This window comes from Poecile atricapillus, chromosome 3, assembly GCF_030490865.1.
Source record: "Poecile atricapillus isolate bPoeAtr1 chromosome 3, bPoeAtr1.hap1, whole genome shotgun sequence".
Lineage (NCBI taxonomy): Eukaryota > Metazoa > Chordata > Aves > Passeriformes > Paridae > Poecile > Poecile atricapillus.
The window spans coordinates 52,542,530-52,562,749 of NC_081251.1; the positions used below are offsets into that span (position 1 = coordinate 52,542,530).

Sequence of the window (20,220 nt, forward strand, 5' to 3'; positions counted from 1 at the left end):
GTATTTTAAAGTTGATATGCACACCACAGTCATTACATTCGAACAATGTTACTCTAGGGTTATCTGTAAATGCTGCTGCTAATTCAACATTACAGTGTACTTGTGACACCTTTCTATCTTTATTTGTATACCTGCATACAAGTATACTTGTTTACATCTTTTCTTGTGATATAGCAGCTGACAAGGAGAAAAGCAGAGTTGATGGAAATAGCACAAGAAGTCGGTAGATGGTTAATAGAAACTATAAGGCCACAATTTTTGTTTCTTGACAGCAGGAAACAGACAAGTTGATGTATGGAAGACAAAAGACATTTTATTAGAATATGGAATCTCCCCATGATACACACGGTATCAGTGTGAAGAAGCCATAAATAATGAAAGCATGCAAAAGTGTGCATGTGAAAGATGCAAAAGATGACTCTAAATTGATTGAAAAAATATTGTTATCAGTAGTGAAAGTCTGCCTGACTGAAGCAGCAGCAAGGACAATGAAGACAACTGCATTACTTAGTGAGCTCAGTAAGAGCTCAAGATCAAGTAAATCAATATAAGAATAAGGAAAAAAATATGTCATCATCAGGACCTTTATATTTGGTACAGAAATGCAATAACCTAAAAAGAATTTGGAAGGATATCTCCAAAAGAACACAGAAGAGTTTCAGGATGACTCTGTCAGATTCAAATCAGGTGGATGAGGGATCGTTATCCAGGTTTTGTGTTGAAGTTGAATGAGATGGCTTGGCCGAATGATCACCATGAGAAGCTAATGGATCCCAAGGCAGGCTTTTGTGCTACATGCCATCCTCCAGATAAAATAGATGTCTTCATGAATTATGCAACTAACATGTCTCTGAATACCAGTAGGGCTTCACATCTGTTTGCTGCCCCCTTCTATAAAGTCTTTATTCATGTCTACATTGCTGCACGCTGAAGACCACTGTGAAATTCAGAGACAAGCACCTACTAATTACACGTGTTAAGCATGAAGTCTAGCACCTTGTTGTGGAATTATGTCTTCACTGACAATTTTTCAGAGTTTTCACAAGAAACTTGAGAGCACAGAGACTTTCTGGGCATATAAGGAGGCACCTGCCTCTGCCAATCTCATTTCCATTGCAGAGGAACAGCAGGCCTCTGCAAATCTGAACAAAGGACTGTGAAGTTTGTAAAAGAAAGATCTCCACTCTCACAAGCCCAGACTGAGCTCACAGTTATCTCCTCCTTCCTAATGCCAAAGTTTCCACAAGAAAAAATATCTGGGTACACATTCTAAGCAGGAGCTGTGCTTGTCCCAACCAGGTCCCCAGTAATTCAAGCAAAGGGACTAAGACCATCAGATTAGAGCTTTTCAGCTAAACTTGTCATTTAGACACTACTTGCAACACTTTTGGAAATTGGATTTTTCTTCCCTAATGAATTTTGTGTGTGAAGTCTGTTGGCATTTTCAACTTACTTTTAAACTATATTTTTAGTATTATTAGTGTATTTGATATATTTCAGGTTTTTTGGGAATCAGAGAGCTTCATATTAGACCTGTATTTACTCTGGTTCATCGACAACCAAGCAAAGGATCTGTTTTATTTGGGTAGCACATCCATATGTCAAACCCTACAAATCTTTTATCTCTAATAACTGCTGCCACTCCAGTTCCCATTCAGTGAACGTTTGGCTACTGTTTCTTTTGTCTTGGCATAAAATATTTGGGTGGGTTTCAGACTCTGTTTTTCCTCCATTTTCTATAACTCTGAATTTATTCTGCAACGTCTCTGGCCTTCCACTGGAGTTTCATACCTAATGTGTTATACCTGTACATCTCTGGGTTCATGCTGCAATCTTAAGTTCTTACGGATTCATAATTTCTTGCCTACTTATACTGTTATTTGTTTTCCAAGAACTTCCAACTATCTTCTGGAGTATCTGAAAGATAGTACTAGTGTTTTACTGCCCTAAATGTGAAATACCAAATAAATCTGAGTTTATGAAATGCAGATCATCTGTAATAAGAGCCTTGAAAAATATAAGGTGATTTTAAATCTTAGATTAAACAATATATTAATGCATATCTTCAGAATTTCAATAAACATCTTAGTGATGTGCACAGCACTTAACAAATTTATAAAGCATAATATGGGGTTGTATCTAGTGAAAACCATTTTTTTGCCTCTGCAGTGAAGGTTCCAGTGTTTATTCACATATTAGATAGGTTTATTAATAAATGTTATAACTTAATTTAAATTTTCTCAGGTGTGTGTAGACAAAATGCAGCTATCACTTTTCATTTACTGCTGTCAAATAGGATGAAATACATGCCTAATATGATTATAAAAGATAAAATTTTGTTAAAAGCTTTCAAATCCCACTTTCAAAAATCATTACATGCTTCCCCTAAAGATCATCTCCTAGGTCCCTTGGTCGACTTAAAAATGAGGTTTCTATATCAGATTTACATTATGTAAATTATTTTTCCACTTTGCCCAAATGGATGTTGAGAGTAAATAGTGAAAACACTTTGTTTTGGATGGTTTCACAAATTAATATCCTAGGTAAATATTGTAGTAATTCTCTAGCTGTTGACCTGATAATCACATAATCTGTCTAAATAAGTAACTTCCTAACCCATGAGTTCTGATGAAGGGGGACATTTTCATGCAGTAGCAAGCTACACAGCTAAAGATGGGGGCACCCTGAGTGTCCACGGTGTGCCAGTAGATGGTTGCAGATGTCCATGGTTCTGTGAGGTGAAGCCAGGGGCCATTGGAGAGTACAGACATATCTCCTAGTTCCCAGTATTTTCTTGTTTACATTGGATAGCACTCTCTATCATTAGGGCACCAGTGAATAATGAAGGATAGGTCAGCGTGCCTGCATGCACTTGAGTACCTGGTCCCTTTTTCCATCTGTGCTGCCGCTCTTCCTTCCCCTCTGACAACACACTCTAAGCAGCTTTCCCGAGCATTATACTGCAAATAATGTTTCTCTTCTTCATTTGCAACATTCCCCTGATGTTTCCTAGTAGATACAACTTTGCTGCTGACTATAATGTGTATCTTGATATTTGAAAGCAGGCTAGATCATAGAAGACATCTCAGATTGAAGCTCTTGTATTGGAAACATGACTAGAACTGACCCATGACAACAGAATTTTTTTCCTTCTTTTGAGGAGTCTAACTTAACTTTATACACACTTTCCCTAAAGCCCTTTCACTAACTTCTAAAGATTTCAATTGAATTTTTTCCACTTATTTTGGATATATAAGAAACCAGGGGGCATAAAACTCCTCGATAAAAATGACATTTTTGCTTTACCCTTGTGTTTATTGCTGCTATGCAGCTACACAGCTCAGTGGTCTGCAAGGATGTCTATGGATCCCATTGCACAGTACTGTGCTGTGTTCTCTTGTCTCTTCAATTAAATTATCCTTCTACCCTTCATTCTGCCAAGTCAATACAGCCAGATGAAGTATTTCTCAATTCAGGTAGTGAACTGGTGATGTAGAGGAACCAAACATCTAAACATAAGCTCTTCTCTAATCCTCAGTAGGAAATAATATTGTTTTTCATTTTTCAATGACTTGGTGCATCTGCTCACGTCAACACCAAATTTCTGTCTACTAAATATATATATTTTTGACAGAAAATTATAAAAAAAAGTGATGCTATAAACAAAGATCAAATGTAAACAATATTAAAAATAAAGCATTACCACATTGCTGATATTCTGCACATATTATTATAATGGATAAATAACAAAATAGGATATATATGTAGCTGTAGCACTTTTCATGCCTTCCACACAAAAACTGAAATCAAAAGTCATAACATTTACTGGAATTTTGCAGTGCCCTGGCAAAACAGGCCTTTATCTCAATGTTACAGATCTTGTGAGGGAAAAAAAGACTAAAACATGACTGAATAGCATTGTTTTGATATTCATATTAGGGATCTGCATCACAAAAGTGGGACTTTCTGGAGGCAAGGAAAGCAGAGCATTTTGAGGGGCAAAGAAGAAACACAGCTGCTATAGCAGCATGGTGGCTACTTGTGTGCAGTTGTCAGAGCAGAAGGAAAAGTCTATGGCTTTTGCTCTCACTTCATGCAGTCCATTGCCAGTGTGCAGGCTCGATGGAGACTGGCCTTCTCTGCTAGTGCAGGAACTTTCCCTCACCTCTCCTGCTGGGGCCAAGGCAACCTAATCTGCCACTAGATGGGCTGCCCTGAGTGGCCCATGCCTGGAACAGGTGACAGAGCCGCAGCCTGCACCACATGTGGGTTAAAAAAACCACAAACCTCACATTTTTCATAAGGACTAACATGTCAAAGCACTGCTGCTACTTGTGCTCTTCCTACCAAGCAGCTTCTGCATCAGCATGTTAAACAGCCCGTTACCGAAACCTAGGGAAGGGATGTGTGCTGTGTTACTGAGACACACACTGGTCTTCAGAGCTTCAAGCTGGGGATCACTGCTTTAGAGAGAAACATGCCCAGTTCAGACAAAACATTTATTTTTAAATGGGCATCTGATGTCTGTCGATAGCAGAGGTCTAATTCAGATTTCCTTGATCACCGTGGCTGGCACACTCCCAGGTACTGCATTATATTAACAAGGTTCATAAACTGTCAGAGATATAACTCATCCACTTAACTCTCTGCAATGAGGCACAGACTCTGAGGACATGGCCTTTCCGAGAATGTTCTCTCTTTGCAATTCGTCATTGAACCTGAAATGCCTCATGTGATATGATGTTACTGGAATCTTTAGCTAAAAGTTTCAATTTTTTTTGGTCACACATATTGCAAAATGTATTCATATGTATTCTGCCACCCCAGGCGGTGACTGGGACCTCTGCCATCAAACTATTTCCATTTGGAGCAAGGAGATCACTATTTTTCATGCTGAATAAACAAGAGAGTGATCCCCTGCCCTTAAGCAGAAGGTCTGTAAGGGGAAAGGTGCCTTTGACCATGGAATTCAATCTGTCGTTCTGCTTGGAGCCTCTAGAGCGTAATCTCTCTTTGTACCAGCCTAGGCTGCATGGTGTGATATTCATTTAAACTCTCCAGTGGTTCTCCTTTTGCAGGAAGGGTTTTCACAAAGCACTTTGGCATTTGCTTTTTGAAGCCTACTTAGCTGATTTTACTGAATGGAAAAGGTAGCCCTGAAACATATCTTTTATTATAGTTTTCAAAGGTGGAAAAAGCCTGCAGTAGGCAGCTAATGCTGAGAGGAAAAAATAGCATTGAAACATTAGCTGAGTTCAGTTACTTTAAACACCAGACACCACAGGAAGAAGTTTTATTGACTTTGAAACCCCCCTGACACCTGATGCTGTTACATGGTGCACCTGGAACAAAATGTTTGTGCTAAGCAATGCATTTGCTAGATGTATGGATCCAAAGGAGACGGAATGATGTGGAGCACCCTATGAAAGCTGCTTTGTACTTTCACTGAGATACCTCTATTTCTTTACTCCAGAGCATGAGGCTTAAGGGAGTTATTTGGTTCAGATAATTTCATTCTTCATCATCTTCCTTATATGCATTGCCAGAGACAGAGGCTGTGAGAGTCCTGTCAGGTATCCCACCTTACCATATTGTCCACAGGCACGAACAGCCAGAGGGCTTGGGCAAAGCCTCCACCTGACAGTCACCTTCCTGGCAGCTCTGCTGCTGATGGCACTGTCAAAAAGGTCTGTCAATTCCTCTGCTGTTAGTCCACAATTCCCACTGAGCTTCTGAATAACTATTACTGTATTTTGATAATCCATCAGCATTCAGGTTTCATAAATTCAAGCCCTATTCATCTTGATCACACTCTCTAGAACTGTTCCTATGAATGCCTTATTTGTTTTTCTTTCTGTATGTTAAAGTAATGAGCCTGACTGTTCAGGCTGCTGAAGGGCTGCTTCAGCTGAGCTGTGCACTTTGCATACCGTGCATCCATCTGCCTTGTCAGCACCACCATCACCAGCTGTTGTAGGAACACTTTGATCAGAGCATTATTAGACTGCTGCAACATGACCACCACCATGAAGTCAGTGCAGTGCAAAAGCTGTCACATTCCATGAAGTTTCCTGACCCTGTGACCATCATCAGAGCCTTCAAGTAAACAGCAATTCATCACAGGGAAAATAAATATAATCACAGAGAAAGAGTCAGCTGTTACTGGAAAGTCTTTTACTTCTGATGAAATGTTCTGGCTCTTGTCATTTGTGTGACACCAATGATCTAATTTAATCTAACATGTGATGATGAAGAAGAGAAAATTACCTGTGCTTTCTTTCTGAACTCTTACTCTGTAGAGTGTTTGTAGTTGGCCACAGTCCTGAGAAACTGGAGGATATAACATATTATACTCCTTCTCATCTTTAACTCACTCTCTTCTGAATGTTTCTGTTTCCCAGAGCCAAGGGCCCGGTGTTCACACTCAAAGCATTGAAGTTTATTTGCCATACGGGTGCCTCAACATGGAGGGATGAATTTTCACCGAACAGAAACACTCGTGTTTGTTTATCAGAAATTCAGAGCTCTCTTGTACCATCAAAATATTTTTCCCTGTACAATCTGCACAAATTTTAAATATGGTTTTTTTTTCCTACTGCTTCTCATAAGAGTGAGTAGCATTGATAATCAACTGTCTTTTCTAACAGAGTTCAATTTAAAATGCTAGACATTCATTTGCTGGGCTGCAAGGAGTCTGTGGCTTTGTTAGATCTGCAGCATAAAGAACCAATTTTTCTTATCCTAATCCTATGGCTGTCTGAGAAAGGTGACACACAGTTACACATAATGATAAGAAAAGCTACTGCTGCCAAAGGCAGTAAGATACCAAAGCCAGATGATTAAACCATTCCAAAGCTTTCCCAGAAGACAAGAAGAGGCAAAGGTCCAAAGTTTTTTTGTAGAAGTTATCAGGCTATAAAGCCTTCAGAACAAAGCCCACATAGAGACATGTATACACTTTCGCTTTAATAACCCATTCTTACTATTTACAGAAAAAATGGGGGAATGCGTGTTTTAAAACCTTTCACTTTAGTTTTTTGTTTGTTTGTTTAAGCTTCATTCTTGGTTAGGTTTTTTTTAAGAGGACAGAGGCAGTTTGTCTTGTTTAAAATAAATGGGATTGTTTTTTGCAATCTATACAGCTCTAATGGCTAAATAATTTTTATGTGACGAGCAGGCACTGCAACACACACTTGACCCCTATACAATCAAAACTGTTCTTACAATGACAAGTTGGGCTACAGAGCTACACTGTGAGAGGAAACAGAGACACAGACTTTTCCATCTGCAGGACTTCCCGTGCATTGGATTGGACGGAATTAACAAAAATATGTAACCAAATATCTCCTCTGACCTTAATGAATTCAGAAAATGTAAAGTGGAGACAAATCCACAAAAGCAGAAAAGAGGAAATTAAAATTTCTCCACGTTTAACATATTTTTGTCACCACTAATGCCTTTAGCCTGCCCTGAGCAATGCACAGTACCAGCTGAATGCAGCTGGAGAATTTGTTCCTGACTTCTCAGCCCCATCCTTGCCCTAAGCTGTCACCTGGGGAACTGCACAGTCAGCCTACTGTCACCTCCCATGTGTCCAATGAGATGTGCCTGCCTCAGCTTCCTGAGAGAATACAGCAGTGTTCTGGCTGGGGCATTTCACTTGTGGGAGCAGGAATGTGAAGTTCAGTGCTAAGCCTGAATCTACAAGTTACTCCACAGTTCGTTCAACAGAGAGGTCAGCAGTGAGTGATCCCCAGTTCCACCTCATGTGAGCTCGTAGCCCCTGTATTTTAGGTTACCTTTCAAGTCTGAGGCTGGAAAAAAGGACATGCTACCTTTTAGCTCTGAGATGAAATCATGGATAAATGCCAAATTTCATACGGTTATCAAAAGCATAAATCACTCTGAAATATCTAGGAAGGGTGAAGATTTGTAGAAAGTTTTAGGTCAAAATTGCAGAAAACTCTCGCTAAAGTTTAAACATTCTGGAAATTTGGGTCCAGCCAAATGTCTGTAGTAGAGCTACAAAACAGCTAAGTGTCTCTTGCTTTCTACTCTTGCTAAAGGTTTTCACTGCTACTTTGTGACAAGACACAGTGCTGTGGTTTTCAGTGTCCCTGCAGTCTGTTCAATTCATCAAGAGCAGAAGCTTGCCAGGGAAGATGCTCGGGGAACCCTGAACAAGATGGAACCACTCTTAAGCACCCAGAAGCCTTTCAAACAAAGGCTTTCTAGTAGGTCTTCATGGGGATCTTCAAGTGCTTATACAAAAAGGAAATCTCCAGAAAACTGAAGAGTCCACTGAGAAATAAAGGAGGGTTTTATATTAAGCATCTTCTAGACAGCTGATATAAAAAAGATTATGATGCACTAGTTGAAATAAATGCAATTTTTATCACACTTCTCTTTTCCAAGGTGCCTAGACTTACCTGAATTTATGATTCATGGCTTTACTGTGTCTGATGGGAAAAAAAAAAACAAAAAACCAAAAAAACCAACAAATCTTTGGGGCTGAATTTGCAGCTCAAGAAAGGAAAATAATTTGATGACTACACAGGCAAGAAATTATCATTTTGGCTTGCTTTTAAAATTTCTTAAGTTCCCACTAGATATTATTGTGGATGTGTCAGTTTGACATTGGCTCTTTTAAGTAATTATTTTATTACACAGAATAAAGCTACTTGGCCATAGAAATTAAATATTCTTTCTGGACAGCATATAGATAGTTAATTCTGCAAAAGAATAACAGCAAGGCTACACAGTCTACCTTTCTTATCAGGAATCTGTCCTTATACCAATAGTTTTCCTATTCACTCCTTTTGTGATGAAAGAGAGTTAAACTTGGAGGAATGACAGGGTTCTCATAACGTTAAATGTAAGCACAAATAAAAGCATACCTCAACAGAGTAGTTTCCATGGAACACAGTTTGAGTTTTATATTAAACTCTAGCAATGATGTTCACTCACTGAAGCAGCACTGCTGAAGGCAGTGAAATCATGCTTGAAAGGGTTTTTGCAGGGGGCAGCTTTAGAACCCCCATGACACTGACTTAAATCTACAGACGTTGAGAGAAAGGTCTCTGCCTCACCTTTCCTGCTAAATAATGAGTATGATTCTTCTGAGAATCAATACACTGAAAGCTTTCTAGACAGTAATGCTCCAGTTCTTCAGCTGCTCATAATGTGTGTGTGTGTGTATATATATAGCTATATATCTCCAAACTCCAAAAATCCATTTTAAAGAAACATTTCCCCTTAAATGCACAGTACTACAAAGGTTTTATGTGGGCAGACCACTGTAAGCTCAAGGAATACAGTTAATTTGCACATGGCTGGACATGTAACATCACAGCTTTGTAGCGTAGCATTTCCAGGGCCAGAATTACATCCATGTATTTCTGCTGTATTATTGCTTGAACTAGCCTATATTTTGCTTTTTTCCAAATCTGGTGCAATTTGCAGTGTATCAGAAACATTAATTTCCCTAAAAGAAGAGAGAAAAAATACCAAGAGAAGATTTTTATCAATACAGATTCTGATTAATTTTGATCACAGCACTTGACATTTTGAGGAAGTCTGGAAGTACACTCACAGAGACTCAGGATCTGCTGAGAGTCTTTAGTGGTGTAACAGGACATTTAGGTGGGAATATTTGATCTACTTTTTTTATCATAGCCTTATATGGCTATGATAAGGCAATAAAATACATTAACTTCATTTTGTAGTTAATCTTATTACCAAAGCTTCAGTAATGCTGTTTTATTGGTGATTTATTTTAGGCTTTACCTGTCTTTTTTCTTTTCTTGACAGAAGAAAAATGGTTTTATCAACATGCTTATAGATTAAAAAACAAAACCAAAAAAAACCCCACAACAACAAATAAAATTGTTTTTTATACATTGTTTATAAAATTAAGGTCATCAGATGACATCAAAGTGCACCCAGGAAGCTGGTGCAGGCATAGGTAATGTGTCACTTTTAGGAAGAGCAGTATTCATTTATGCTCTCATATGGACATATCAGGGAAAGTTGTAAAGAACAAATTTTTTTCCAAGGTGCAGAAAATGAGATTCATAAAAACATGCATTCACTAATTGCTCTATGTATAAATGAGCAGGAATGTTGTAAATGGTTCCTTCTCCTCTAGAGGCCCATACTACAGCATTAAAATGTGAGTGGGACAGATGTAGACACCTCATCTTGATGGGTCTGGGATCCAGAAATGATCTTCTGCTCATTGCACCTATTTCTTTTTATCACTGCATGGTTTATAAAAAACAAAGCTCAGTTAATTAAAAAAAAAATAGGTAGGGATGCAAAGCAACAAGATTTTTCAAGCTAACTTTACCAGTTTTAAACTGATTTTCTGAGACAGTCAGGCACCTTCTCTTTATCTCTGAGGATTCCTTTCCTTCCTTCTCATGTAAGACAAAAAACTCTTGGAGCTACTGGATCAGGAAGACTCTTCTCAGTGTTTCCTAAGTAACTTCTATCATTTGCTTTGGTTTGGTTTCTTCTCTCATATTCTTCTCCAGGGTGAGGAGTGTATTCAGTGGTTTTTTTTGATTTGTTGGGAGTTTTGGGGTATTTTTTGTGATATGAAGGTATGTTGTGGTGTGCTTTTTGTTAGAGAGAAAAGATGGTTAATTTTGGGAGACCTCTCCATCCATGTGGGAATTCATTAAAAATTTTAATTGACTAAAGTCCCCAAGAAATCTCTGCTATCTGAATAGATGAGCTGTACCCTTCTTATGGGAAGTCCTAGTCCGCAGGGGAGGAAACATGTTTCTGATCTCTATCTTGGGAATCCTGCAGTCGCCATGGGCTCAGGTCATGGAGTATCATCAAAGTGAAAAAACTGCCACTTTTGGTTCTGAGCCTCAGCTTGCATTGCTGCTGATGCAATTAAAAGATAAATTTTGAATGGCTGTCACTATATCAGAAGTGATACATTGCTTGGTTTAAAAAGAAAAAAAGAGAAAGAAGAAAAAAACTAATGTGAGATTCAAATAAGAACAAAATTATTACGTTTACCAAGCAAAGGGTTGGATAAATGTGGGAGAAGGGGAGGTTCTTTTATGAACTCTGATTATCTCATGGGAAAAAAACTCCTGACATTCTTACTTAGATCAGAACAATTTGAGCTTTAAGGCATTCTTTTAATCAACAAACTCATCTGATAAAATGCTGTAGGATTTACTTATATATCAAAGGAGTTGCCTAGAGATTTAAGCAATGTAACTGAATACAATTAAAAGATCAGTTGTAAACACCATTTGTGATACAGTTTGTTTGCTGTGCTTCGTAAGATAAGTTCAGTTAATAACACATGAACTTGTGGTGGTTTGGAAGACAGTAAAATATTCAACTGTAGTGCAAGAAAAGGATTACCATAGGAGCCTGCTAGAGATGCAACTGTTCAGCTATCTTGGATCTGATGGTCTGTAAAAAGAGAACAGAGAAACTATTAAGCCAAGGTTCACATCCAAGAATGGAATCATTTATGAACAACCTTTCTGGGCCTAATTCGTTGCTGAATTAAACCTCAAGTAATGTCATTGAAGTCAATGGGGTTATGCAGGGCATAAGTCAGTGGAGCAAATTAGCCCTCTGTCTTGAAGCCAAGAAAGAAAAGGGAAGAGTGATCCAATAAAGGAGAGATGAAATGCTGATATAGCTGAATGCCACTTCTTGGTACAGTGCGTTCTTTGTGTCCAGCAGTGAATATTTCATCCTTCCCAGGTGTAAAATCTTCCCAGCAGCACTGTAAGGCAGATTTATAATAAATGACAAAATTAATGGTTTAGTTCCGTTGTAATGAAGCTTTTGGGCTTCCAGCAGGAATTTAAACTAGGAATTTAAACATAGGTGAGCAGATAACACCTATGCTGTCTTCAGTGTGATCTCCAAATCAAGTATTGATCTCTTCAGGAAAGCCTTGAGGCTGACCCTTGTTTCCCCCTTTTACTATCTCTTACCCATACAGCTATTAGAAGATAGCACTTGTGGGTATAGGTAGCTTTCTACATAGAAAACTGACAGAAATTCCAGGAATATCTGTGTAAGAGCTGGAATAAACTAGGTATAGTCACTCCCTCAGGTATGAAGGCACTACAAAATAGAATGGTTTTGTTTGCATTTCATTTGTATATGGGTAATATTAAGGGCTCTAAGAACCCACAGTATTGCAGTGATTGAACATATGCCTTGGATTAATGAAAAAAAAATCCATTTTCACAAACCAACATTCATAATGCATGGCCTCAAATTTCATTTCTTCTACTGTCCAACCCACTGATTACTCAAACTGAGGTTAAGATCATCATCTCCCTCAGCCGGAGATTATGGGTTTTGCACCATTCACAGAGAGCTCAGTCCTGGCTGAAGCCTCCAGGCATTTTTATTATCCATATAATGAACAAATTCCCAAAGTGGACAGGTGGGTTTGCAGCTCCTGAAAATATGTCTGTGAGATGGCTTGTGCAGAATAAAACATTTTGGCAGCACGGCTCACTTTTCACTATGCAGAGATCAAATAACTGGAATTCTTTTGACGTCCTCCCACGCAAACTTCAGTGGTGAGCTAAAGAATGAAAGATGATTTATTGTAATGTAGTAGAGAAAACTCTCCAGACCTACATGTGAGGGAAGTTGGCAAAGCAGGCAACATATGACATGTGTTGCTGCTGCAGTATTTGTTCTTTTACTTCTGGTCTGACTTAGCAACAACAGAATTTGTTGGAGGGACCAGTAGCTGACTCACATGATACTTTGCCTGTTGCATGTGTGTATTGGCTTTTTTTTTATTATCATTTTTTTCAGGTGGTACTTCAGTAACTACTCCAGATTTTCATTTTCTTTAAATTCCATTGCTTCTGTTTACAATTCAACTCTGGGCATGCTCTGCAGAGATGATTGAAGGGAACAAGATACAAATTTGCCAGCTGCTGTGTGAGATGCTGATGTAAACACATCCAGTATTATGGAAAGTGACTTGTCATGAGGCTTGGGGACTATTGCAGATATGGGAACAAGTTCCATTAATCCACAGCTCTAATTTCAACTGATAAAATATCATTATAAACCTGGTTTACAAATGCACTGAATTTTCCCTTGATTTAGTTGGCACAGTTCTGATTTAAAAAAAAAATCTGCTAGAGGGACAGGTTTTGTTGGACAGCGAATCTGATTTTGACAGAAATATTTACATTTTCAGTAGCTAAGAGCTCATCCATCCAAATACCCATTCACTTTTCTATTTTTTCAGTAACTAAAAAGAAGTCAACTAGGTATTGAGAAAATTTTGATCAATTTTTTCAAGTTTTATTGAAGGATGTGTTTTTCAAGAAAGATGCAGAATTCCCCTATTTCTAATTAAAATTATTAAACTGTTGTGGAGAATTATCTTTACCTCATCAAAGTCAGTTGAATTTTGTTATTTCTATTTCTGTAGTCACTTTTCTAAAGCCATCTCTTGTTTCTCTATGGTATCAGTCTTACATCTAACATTATTACATTTTGTTTCAGCTGGCAGGCTTCATCTATGCCTGTTATGTTGTGAAGTGTATTACTGAAGAAGAAGACAGCTGTAAGTACTAAAGTTTTATTACATACAAAATGAATTCTTTTTTAAATTTTTTTTTTTAAAATCACCTCTCCATTATGCTGGCTCTTGCTGACTTCAACCTAAATGCCTTATTATACTGTAGCCAGATCATGTTTTCTGTCTGTCCTGCTTGGTTTAAAATCTGGAAATATCTGAGAGACACAGGAGTCATGAAATACTGTTTAAAAATTACATACACCCTTCTTCTGGAAAGATCATTGCAACTCTTTATCTCACAACTTAGCTTAAGACATAAAACAAGTTTGTTTGTTTTGTTTTTGTTTTTAAAAAATAGAAAGAAAAAATCCCAATTAGTAAATTCAAGCTTTTTTTTTCCCTAGTTTTCCTAGCTCCAGGCTGTTATTAACTATTTTCAGAGTAATTGGCTACAAATGACATTATAGCTCTTTTTTGTTGGCATGTATGTTGTCTTGTAAAAGCACTTCTGGCAAAAAAATAGCTTTAGATCATCGCAGGACCTTCATTTACAAGAGGTGAAACAGTGGAGCTCCTCTTTCTTCCTGCTGCTCCCAGGGTATAATTACATGAAGTGAAATGATTTCATATAGATGTAGGTTTGTGTTTCTTCTGCTTATTTTTATCAATAGAAGCCTGTTGAGCAAAATTTGCTCATCGCATGCTGTAGAGTCAAGACATTTCATCTTTTTTCTCTACTGTAACCTGGATTTTTTTAAAAAGGGACGGTGCAGCATTTCAGTACATCTTGGGATTCATACTAAAGCACTTTAGAAATGAGTATCAGAACTGCATGTAACTTTGATAAAATATACATGAATCCTAGGGAGAGCTCTGCAACAGGAAGCTAAAGGGTTTTTATTTGATTGAGAGCACTGCTAGGGCTGGCAGGGGTTCCTCTGTGTGTTCTCCTGCATGGAAAATAGCTACAACCCTATAATCTATTGGCAATACAGTGTCACTGTGAACCATCAAGGGGAGATTTAGTGCTGAAATCAAACCACCACACTTTGGAGGTCGTTTCGACTATGCTCATTTCACTTGTCTTTGTGTTTTTGTGGAAGGGAGGAAGGTATAAAGAATACAAAGGGTTTGGGACAGCTGTGTGGAGCAGGCATATGTCACAAATAGAATTTTCTGTTTAGGGAAATGCCCAGTCATATATACCAATATTCCCCTGCTTTCCCATTAAGTGCATTCATTATTCACAGAGCTGGAGGAGAGTTATTTCTTGTCCCCCAAAAGGAAATTCCATTCAATACTGTTTTGCCCTCTCTTCTAAGGGATTAAATATATATATTTTTTTTACTATTCTGTAATGTTTTAGGGCATGATATAAGTAAAAAGTGAGGAAGGGACTTGAGACTTGGCTCACCAATCAAGCACAGAAATCAGAGTACATTTGAGAGATTTCTCCCCTGGTTCATGAAGTGGCACTCCTGGCAGTAAAGTGCCACAGCCAATATGGTATTGTTTTCTTCTCTCTGCAGCAAGAGCTCCCTGTTGTTCAGCAGCCACAGATTGTCATGCTTCTTTTAACATTTTCTTGCCATCACCTTTATTTTGTCATTATTTTTGTCATTTAGATTTCATTATTACTTTGTTCATACACCCCAGCCAGGTCTCCTCATCCAGTCAGAGCATCTCACCCATCTGCCAGCACCTCTCTGAGGCACCAGGGTGAATCCCCACCCAGTGCACTGAAGCCAGCACAAGCTCAGCTGCTACTGCTTCCCCTCTGCTGAGGTTTGGAAGCTTGGCTGGCAAAAAAGGGAAAGGGAACTTCTGTGACCAAGTTGTGCCAACAGTGTAACAATGCTCAGATTGGATCTAGCCCCTCAAGGTATCATAAAATTAAAACAGCTTTAGTTTCTACTGAGAGGCCTCATGACGCAGCAAGTAAGAATGATTCTGGTTTTCTCCCTGCTCAGACATCCACTCTGCCATGTACTAAGTGTTCACTGTGACAGCCAGGACCTGTAGTCTGTACAAATACCCCCTGCTCAGATTTAAGTTAAAATTTTTTATTTTCTTAGATACATTTTCAAGCCATTTCCATCCCTTTAGGCAACACATCCATCTATCATGCTCTTCTGAGAAGTGTATCCCATATGGATGTGATGTAATTTAGTATTTGTACTCCAGAGGAAGACACTGAAGTTTGACTTTCTCCATATAATCACAGATGGGGTCATCTCATGCAGACCAAGTGAATGCCAAGGAGAAAAGTTTTCAGAAAAAGTGGAGTAAGTCCCAGATTCATTGCTAGAGCTTCCTGCATAAAGTCTTTGATCTGAGATAGCTCCAGATCCCGGAGCTGTGTTTCTCTTTCCATAGACTCTTCTTCCACGTTTCCAGTTCCTCACCCCTGCCTGTTGCTATGGAGCTAACTCTGACAGAGGAATGAAGGTGCCTCTCCTACTCACAGTGTACTCCCTCCTCCAAAGCTGCTGAGCATAGGAGAAAAAAAAAATTACTGTGCTACCCCCAACCCCTGCCTAGCCTCCACACCTGATAAGGATTGAGGCCTGACTTGTGTTTCAAAGAAGTTTGGCAGCTGGTGTTCCATCTGCGTGCTAGCAACATGTCAGCTGTGAAAGATCCTCTGGTAAAAACAGTCACCAGAAAGCAACAACCACACTGCCCTGCTTTCCCAGCACTGAAGTAGTCCATACAGAGCAACAGAGGGACATTTTCGTCTTCTTACCCACCTCCATATTCACAGACATCACAGGAGAAATCTAGATCTCTGACTTTCATGCCCACTCATGCCTATAAAAATGGGATGCCTTACAGACAAGTAGAGAGAACTGTAAAAATAAATGTATTGGGTCATAGCAAAGTGTCATTTAGCCACAAGTACTTTCTGATGAGATGGAATCAACAGAAAAAGTCTTTTGCTTTTTATGATGGACTAAATGAACACCCATACACTCAATTCCATTTCTTCTGCTTTGCTAATGGTCCATGGGAAAAACAGCAGCCCAAAAGGAGCAAAAGAGGCAGAAACACTGAACCTGGCAGTATTGAGCAGCAAGGCAAAAGACTGGAGAAAAAGCTTTGTCCAAGAGCCAAACCTGGGCATGTTCCAAATTTTAACCAGATGAAGATAATGACACTGCTCGGGAGTATAGAAGGTGTCTCATCTTCTGTTGGCACAGAGCCCCAACTGTAGAAACACAGTCAAGTTGCTCTTAAGCTGTTTCAGCTGAATTAGCTTTGCTCTCAGAGTAATTGGAACAAGCTGAAAGAATGACTATTTCCCCATTCTTTTTGCAGATTTTATTAAGAGAACAAATGAGTTAGTGTAGAATTAAGCGAACATTTCACTAAGATTAACCTGCTCTAACCTCACTAAAGGATTAGGAATGGAAAAATACAGTGATCAAATCATGGTCATAATTAGGACTGAATCAGCAAGTCTTAAAGGTTTTAATTACTCATAACACCAAATAAATCCAGCCACAGGCCCCCTAAATCAAAGCTCAAGTCTGTGCTAGATCTCAGGAGAACAATCTGCTTTGGGTTAATTCTGCACCAAGGATTAAAGATGAAGTTGCTTTCTCTCCTGGTACAGTCCCAGAAGTGCTCTAACCCCAGGTACACGAGAATCAAACTGCAGTACCTGTGTCCAAGGGGCCAACAAGAGCAGCTTTTCCATGGCTGCTTCTCTCAGTGGAGGTTTGCCACTCCCAAACATTTTCCCTGTGGCTGCATAGGAAGGAGAAACTCTGAAGGCTGGAGTGCCTTAGGTCTTTTTCAGGGAAAGACAAGGGAAGATGGGTCCCCAGCAGCACTGCTGCCAGCTCCACGCTCTCCTCTTCACCACTGCCATTGGAATGCCTAAGCCAGTGCCATTCTTACCTCATTAGCATTATTAGCTGCAGCAATTAAAATTAAAACATGAAAATGTCAGCAACAGCCATTACTTGGAGGCATTCAATGTCTGTGAACTTATCGGAGCTCCTCATTTGTCTCCCAAAGTCATGTTTTTCAAAGGCTGCACATTATTTTTAACAACATCGAAATGTTCATTTAATGTGTATTTGCTCACTAGCAAGTTGGTTCCCTGCTATAAGCTGTTTCTGCCTTACTAAAAGAAAATGTAATGCATTTTTGAAAACGTCATTAACTGCATAAACATTTTGTGGGAAACATTGGAATATAAGCAGTCAAGCAGCATCTTCCCAGGGTTTTTTTGTCTTTAAGCAATTAAGAAAGAAATATGGGTTACTGAAATGGGAATTCTGCACTCACCTTACAGGTTCTGTTGAGGGTAAGGAGACTTGCTTGTTATAAGAGGAACAGCTTTGACTTGGAATGAACGCCAACTAAGAGAAAAATCTCTAATTTAGTCTGTGTCTCAGAGTAAAACCCTAACCTAGAAGGCTCTCTTGCTGACCCAGAGAGGGAGCAGAAATAGCATTTACCTACTATTAGGCAATGGCAAGGCAATCAGAGAACAAATATGGCCCCTCTGAGTGTTCCCTTGTGTACCATGAGGTACAACCTTTGCACCATCTAATGCTAGCAGGGATCCAACCTGCACATACACTTTCTTCTTTTCTCCTGGCATTGTTTCCAGCTAAAATGCAAAGCAAAAGAAATTGCAACTTTGTCTAGAGGATTTTTGCTGTATATTCTCTGGAACCCTGCTATTGAGGATGTCTTGGCACAGAAGTAAAGCTCTATATAACCCTTTACAATTATTTCACTCCTCCCCCTCCAATAAAAATTTGGATTAAGGACTCCATTTGAACTACTGAAAATGTTTAGCAAAACAGCAATACTCTAGACAGGAAATATCTTCTGGTGAGCAATAAGGTATTATGTGTCAATAAACTTGGTGTCAAACAATAATCCACTCTGGGATCCTAGGCCTGACGTGGGAAGGAATGAAGTGATGACAAATATTTTCTTTTAAAAGACAATATTAAATACATTATATGTGAGAGATGTAAAATTTTAACATGCATATGGGATAAATAGAAAAACATTTTCTTTTTATCTCTGTTACAGGCAGCCTTCCAACTTTGGGCAGGTTGTTTAACCTCTCCATGCTTCTGTTTCCCATATTTAAAATGGGAAATAATGACAGGGACAAACTCACAGGAGTGTTGCTTCATAACTTTGAGCTTCTGGGATGTAAGGCATTATTGAAGTGCAGAATAGGCTCAGGTATTGTTTTATTTCTGTGCCAAATGCTTTTCACAATCTGCTTAGTGAGACATTACAGAGAAATAATACCTCAGCTTCCATTCCTGCTTTAAAGAAAACTCTAAAACAAAGAGAAAGAAAAACTGGCAGTAAACATTTGAGTATTAATTCTGTTTCTTTGTTTTGCATCTCAAGTTTGTGGTTCCCAGAAATTCTTGATGGTAATTTGGTGTTCATTGACTTCCTTAGCCATGAGAGGTCTACCTGTATTTAGTTTCCCACAGTGGTCTTGTCTTCCTGAAAACGTCCAACTATGTTTGAACTCAGAAAGGTTTTATAAAACAGCCTCCTGAGAAAAGGAGATCCCATACCTCAGCTATACACTTTGTTAGTTTTGCACATACCATTTGTGTAGTGTGTCCTGAGTCTTTCTCTGGAAAGCACCAGTGATTCCATCTTCACCTTTTCCATGTCACAGGGGACATCCATCTCACACTCCTACAGCCACATGTATGTAGGCCTGCAGCTTAAAGTAACGATCAAGATTTCCACCACAGTCAGTGGAGGCAGGGATGTAACCCCAAAGAGCAATCTGCTCTATCTGTGGTTGGCACCTCTCTCACTACCAGGGGAATCACTGCTCTAACTTGTTTGGCTGGTGCACGGGACAGCCTAGACAGCCTGCAGAGGCAGCACAGCAACAAATAATAATAGGAACAAATAAAAGACAATATTTAAAACACAGTTGTTCTCCAAATTGTTGAACAGGTCATTGTGAATGGGAATGCAAGGAATACACTACAGATTTGAAGCTTCGGCTTGTTTTTGCTCAGCTGTACTCTACAATTTACAGCCTGCAGCTCAATTAGAAGCTTTTTCCATTTACTTGTTTCGTTTACTGTGGTGACTGCTACATGAACTAAGTAAACCAGAGGGAGGAAAATGGGATGCCTTTAGCTGTCAGGATGCTGATAGAAGTGTGGAGGGAGAGAAGCCTTTGAAGTCCCAAGGTGCTGCTTCATGTTTGTCATCCTAAGGACAGCTGCCTTGGAGAGCGATGGTGCCATCAGAAACATTTAGGAAATTCCCTGAGATGCCTGTAAAACATCAATCTTTTGCACATATCAATAGCTGGTTCCTGTGTTATTATTTCCAGTCATGTCCTGTCTTGGAGGGGGCCCCTCACAGAGCAGAAGGCTGCTGTTGAGTTTCTCATTCTCCTCTGCACAGAGCACAGGCAATCATTGTCCCCTAAGGTGTGCTCGCTGCTTCCAAGGCACAGGCTGAAAACGTCTGAGCTGCAGAGTGCGAGGCTGAAGCACAGGGGAACAAGTTTATGGCAGGAAGATATGACAAGTTAAACCAGCTGCATTTGAGATGCAAATGGACCTGAGCAGTCCAAGGTGTCACAGGGCTTGGCAGACATTACACAGCCTGCTCTGTGATCATTTGGCACAGCACTGCGGAGAGAAACAAACTTA

The 20,220-nt window shown here is 39.2% G+C and overlaps 1 protein-coding gene across 1 annotated transcript in view; it reads left to right on the forward strand.

The window, feature by feature from the left end:
• The window catches only part of NKAIN2 (sodium/potassium transporting ATPase interacting 2), a 526,876-nt gene that overhangs the window by 489,030 nt on the left and 17,626 nt on the right, over nt 1-20,220 (forward strand). The window contains exon 5 of the mRNA XM_058835423.1: nt 13,528-13,588. Coding sequence (XP_058691406.1) covers nt 13,528-13,588 — 61 coding nt within the window. The remainder of the gene's footprint in view (nt 1-13,527; nt 13,589-20,220) is intronic.